This window comes from Crocodylus porosus, unplaced genomic scaffold, assembly GCF_001723895.1.
Source record: "Crocodylus porosus isolate Cpor-Errol unplaced genomic scaffold, CroPor_comp1, whole genome shotgun sequence".
NCBI lineage: Eukaryota > Metazoa > Chordata > Crocodylia > Crocodylidae > Crocodylus > Crocodylus porosus.
The window spans coordinates 35,838,690-35,844,132 of NW_017728915.1; the positions used below are offsets into that span (position 1 = coordinate 35,838,690).

Genomic DNA, 5,443 nt, shown 5'->3' on the forward strand with positions numbered 1-5,443 from the left:
GGCTCGGCGGGGGGCAGCGCGGCTCTCCCACGAGACGCCAATCCGGACACCGCCCGAGACTTAAGTTAGTCCGGGGGCCTCCGAGCCCCCGGTGCACGAAGCTAAGCACCCAAGTCCTGGCCTGTGGGTAATTTCGCTGGCAGCAGAATGAGTCTTTTGGGGGTGGGGGTGTCAGGTCTGGAAATAATATCTCATCTTTCCCCTGTCGCCCAGCTGCGCGCGGCTGGGACGGACCTGTGGCCGCCCTTCGCCTAGTTGCGATGGCGTTGGCGCCTGTCGGATGTGCCGGAGCAGGCTGGCCTAACGCAGCCAAAGACACGGCAGGGTCAGTAGCGGGCGGGTGAAGGCGTCGATTCCCATCCCCTCCGCCTCTTGAAGTAACGGATCGATAGGTGCCCACCGCCCTGCTGTTCTTCTCCGTTGGGGGGCCGCTGGCTGTAGTGAGGGGGTTAATTTTAGGCGGAGAGCGGGGTGCTTTATTTTCTGTTTTCTCTTCCAGAAAGACCACACGTCGCCCAGTAATGGAGGGAACCCGACAGACTAGAATCTCTCGCCCGCACAAAATAAGCGAATCCTCAAAGGTTTGTGAACTTAAATCTCTCTCGCTGCCACCTGTAGCCAACAATGATTTCTCTTGGAAAAATGAAAAAAGCAGTGAGATCCCATCCCTCTCCCCAGTTAAGAGCTGGGAAGAACAGGAGTGAAACAAGTTGATATTTAGCTGCGAGGTTCATGGTAATGGAGTACATTCAACGTTTATGCAAATGCAGCTTTATTTAAGAATTGCAATCGGAAAACTAGCTATTGTTCAGAGAGGTACAAACCATGAAAAAAAGCCAGTGCGCCATCACAACTGGATAGCTTCTCTGGGGATTCTCTGGTAACTCAAATGGTGGAGGTTTGGGGGGAATTTATATACTAATTTCTAAACTTTTACAGTTTCTTTTAAATTTATACACCAATTTCTAACCTTTAAAAGACACAATTTCTGGTTGTTTCAGACCTGACTTTTTTGCTTTTGCAGAAAACCAGAGCCCTGATTTTGCAAATGCTTGCATGCACAAGCAGAACCACCAGCCTCCATGGGACTGTCCACAGGGCTAGAAGTTATTTTCAGGGTATTTGAAGATTCAGTCGGGGGCACGGATGCATCCCTGCATCAATGCGCCGTTTGGTTGACTTCAGTTAGGATTCTGCAGGGATCCACACACTACATACGCTGATGTAGAAGTGAGGCCTGTGTTTTCTAAAACCCTAAAGTCAATAGTTTTATTAATTCAGTTTTGGTGAAAAAAACGCTTTTGTTTTGCGGTGTGTCTTCTGCTTTGATTGGTATTTAAACATGGCTCTGCGGTACCTACAGTCCGCGTGTCCTGACTCTGCTAGTGCACAAGAGCCAGAAAACCTCTGGCTCCGTAGTCTGGCTCAGTGTGTTCTTCAAAGCAGGAAAGCCTCACCACTGCTTTTGCTTCATTAAGGATCAAAGAAGCTTCATTAATGATCCATTAAATAAATGAGACGTTCAGGATTTTGTTGGCTGTAATAACACACATTAAGATAGAAGCAGAGGACTTGTTTAAAATAATGCATTTTTAAAGTAATGTGGTCTCTCTGCCCAAGCATCTTAATAATTCATCCCGTTAAAAATTCATAATCTTGACAGTGTTGTTTTGGGGTTGTTCTTTTTTTGCTTATACAGCTGCTGTCGCTCTTAGCCTCGGACTCTCTCGCTAGTTAATTTTAAACCTTGTGTACAGAATATACGCAGGGAAACTGTTTGTTTTTCATATGAAACGTGTCTCGGTCTTGAAACGTGCAGTTATTGGGCTCATTTTTTCTCACTGTTGTGAGAACGAACAAATGACTTGGTAAGTGGATGAAGTGTATTAATCTATTCTGAAGTATTGCTTTGTAACATCACGCGTGCTCATTTAATGCTCTGTTGTGAAGGGGGAGCAGTTCCCCACAGAGACAAGGAGCTGGGAATACAACTTGTCATCAACAGTCGTATTTGGGATTTAGTCCATAAGGGCCTTTGGTAACGTGTAGTCAGCTGTAATCTCGTTATGCACAAAGAACGGCATTAAAGCGTTTGCAAGAGCACTAAGCCCGTTTCAAAGAGGAGAGGATGGGCGTTTTTTGGTTGAATTCAGTAATTTTGAATAAGGAGATTCAGAATAGGATGTTATAAATCTGTTTGTCCTCCAAAAAGCAAGGTGAGCCGCCCTAAAATTACTGGTTTGCCTTTTAGAGGCTCCATATAGCACATAGTCATTGCATGTTCCGCCTTCATTTGGAGTTATTTATGACATTATTTCTTCCTCTCAGCCATATTATTCAGAGGTAACGTGACTTTTAAATGCATTCTGTGCCGGGCACAACTTGCCTTGGAGCCGCTGAGAACATTTGAACGCCCTATGATCCTCTTCAGATGTTTGTCACAGTGGTAGTTACAGGCCCTGCTTTGAGATAAGAGCCTCCTGGTACTGAATAAGCATGTCGTTCTTGCTTCAAATAATTTAGACTAATGCTCTGTCTTTGTAGGAGGGAAAGATTTTTGGGAAGATATAAGTAAAGGTGCAAATTCAAGCCAACATGGCTACCTTCCCCTTTGCTGACCCATGTAGACCGCCGTATTCCAGTAGGAAAGTGTTTTGTTTTGGTTTTTTCCCAATGTAGCTTATCTCGCCCAGGAAATAGCTTGTTCAAGTAAAAATAAAAAGAGAATACTGGGATATCAGAGTAAGGGTGATCACCTGGAAAAAGTATGACTATAACTGGTAAAGCTTTCTCCAGGGGGACAAGGCCCAAACTGTTTCCCCCTCACCTCTTACTTTGCCTCAATCAGGAAGGTAAGATCACGCATGGAGAAAAGTGCCGGCAAAGCTTGGCAGCGTCACAAAGTATTAGTTTGTGCTTTGTGGGATTATATCGGTGTAATTCCACTATTTGTACACTGCAGTGTATAACATATGTTCTGACATGCAGATCAAATGATATCACTTTGAAAAAAAACCAACCCCCTTTGTCAGCGAGAGAAAATCCCACTGGTCTGTCATAGTTGCCATCTACTTAATCTGCCTGAATTTGTCACGTCTGCGTAGGACTCTGTTTGAAAGATCCTGCGATGAAGTCAGCAGAGCCCTGCACGGTGCAGGGGTCTGTTGCTGCATGTTATCGAATCCGGGCCTTTGTCTCAAGTGCGTGCTTAGCCCTGCATTTTTCCAAGTGAGGCCTGACGTTTCCTACCTTTAGCAACTTGTGTTATATTTCCTGGAGGGGATTTACATGCCAGAGTTGAAGTCTCAAAGATAGGCTGCTTCCGAGTTCCCCTTCCCTCTTTTCCATTCCCAAGTACCCCAAATAAGAAGAGGCTGCAGCAAGGTAGGAGGAAATGATGGCAGCGATGAACAGTAACATGCAACGAGTTATGTAGTTCCTTGTCAGCAAGGGCAAGAAAGTTGTACTTGAAATGCTTGGTTTGATGCCAGACTGAGCTACTGCAAATTGGGATCTGTTGTGAATGCAGAGTAAAAATGTGCTTTTTCTCACCTTTCACAAGAGAGTGCCTGCTTTCTGTGAGCCGGCCTACTGAAGAGAACAGCCGTCTGATATTGTTTCTCTATTTCAGGTGTACCGATGGGCTGACCACTCCAATCTGGTGCTTCAAAGCCTGAATGAGCAGAGACACCGCGGCCTCTTCTGTGATATTGTTCTAGTAGTGGAAGAGCAGCGAGTTCCTGCCCACCGGAATCTCCTGGCCGTTTGCAGCGACTACTTCAACTCTATGTTCACCATTGGCATGCGGGAGGCCTATCAGAAAGAGGTCGAACTGTTTGGAGCCTCTTACATTGGTCTCAAAGCCGTGGTGGATTTTCTCTACGGCAGCGAGCTGTCCTTAGATGGCGGGAATATTGACTATGTGCTGGAGACGGCCCATCTGCTGCAGATCTGGAAAGTGGTTGACTTCTGTTGCGAGTATCTCGAGAACGAAGTCAGCGAGGAGAACTACCTGTACCTGCAGGAGCTGGCTTCTATCTACAACCTGAAACGCCTGGACTCCTACATTGACTCGTTCATCCTGCAAAACTTCGGCACGCTCTCTTTCACACCAGACTTCTTGCAGAACATTTCCATCCAAAAACTCTGCCAGTACCTGGACAGCAGCAATGTGCAGCAGGAGTGTGAGCACGACTTGCTGCAGGCTGCCTTGCAGTGGCTGACACAGTACCCAGAAAGGGAAAATGAGGCTTATCACGTCCTGGACAATATCCATTTCCCATTGATACCCAAGAGTGACCTTCTTCACCGAGTCAAGCCCGCCGTGTGCTCTCTTCTCCCAAAGGAAGCCAACTGCGAGGGGTTCATAGAAGAAGCAGTGAACTATCACAATAATGTCACGGCCCAGCCGGTGCTTCAGAACAAGCGGACAGCTCTGCGTACCAATGAAGAGAGGCTGCTGTTTGTGGGTGGTGAGGTTTCAGAGCGGTGCCTGGAGCTGAGTGATGACACTTGTTTCTTGGACACCAAAAAGGGGCAGTGGGTAGCAGAAACACCGCTCCCAGCCAGGCGAAGTCATCACTGTGTTGCGGTGCTGGGAGGTTTCATCTTCATAGCTGGAGGCAGCTTCTCCAGAGACAACGGAGGGGATGCAGCTTCAAATCTTCTATATAGGTATGATCCCCGCTGTAACCAGTGGATAAAGGTGAGACTTGAACTGTATTACATCTTTTTCAAAGTCCTTAATGGTTATTTGCTTCCCTCTTTGGTGGTGGAAAGAGAGAATGCTCATCATGCTTACTTGCATACGATGACCTATTTATGCTTAAAAATTTAAAGCAGTCAACTATATGTAGCTACCTGGGCCATGTCTTTAAATGCCTGATTGCACAAGTGATGAAAAACTATGCTGCTCATAAAAATATCAGTGTTGAGGAGCCAGATTCTCAACTCCTATTGGGAGCTAGGCAGCCATTCTGAAAATCCAGCGTGGTGCCTGTCTTCAGCTTTGAGTGGCTAAATACTTTGGTTGAAAATACAGTGCAAAAAGCAACATCTATGAGGCTAATTTGCTTTCTTCCAAGTCAGAGCCCCAGTAGGACAGGGCACGTATAATGTTCAGCTGTGGACTGATCTTCTGTCTTTGGGTGCCTATACACGAGCAGTGAGGCTGCTCCGATGCTCTGTAATTACAGCACGGTGGAACAGCCTTAATTAATCAAGTCTGCTGGAGCGGGGTAATTACCGCGCTCCACCAGATGCTAGTGTCTTGTATATCAGCTTACCTGCGCTTTAAAATGGCGGCAGGGACGCTTTAACTAAAGCTCGTTGGACAAGCTTTAGTTAAAGCACCTGTGCCGCCATTTTTAAGCCCAAGGACATGGATACATGAGACGTTCCAGGTGCTTTTAATTAGAGCGGCTCTCAGAGTTGCTCTAATTAA

The 5,443-nt window shown here is 46.3% G+C and overlaps 1 protein-coding gene across 3 annotated transcripts in view; it reads left to right on the plus strand.

The window, feature by feature from the left end:
* Positions 1-5,443, plus strand: part of KLHL36 (kelch like family member 36) — a 17,844-nt gene that overhangs the window by 4,560 nt on the left and 7,841 nt on the right. The window contains exons 1-3 of one of the 3 annotated variants that reach the window (XM_019535957.1): positions 97-123; positions 500-581; positions 3,632-4,705. In XM_019535957.1, coding sequence (XP_019391502.1) covers positions 522-581; positions 3,632-4,705 — 1,134 coding nt within the window. In that variant the 5' untranslated portion in view covers positions 97-123; positions 500-521. Of the gene's footprint in view, positions 1-96; positions 128-499; positions 582-3,631; positions 4,706-5,443 lie in introns of those variants that run through there. The other 2 variants (XM_019535956.1, XM_019535955.1) reach the window with 2 other exon arrangements.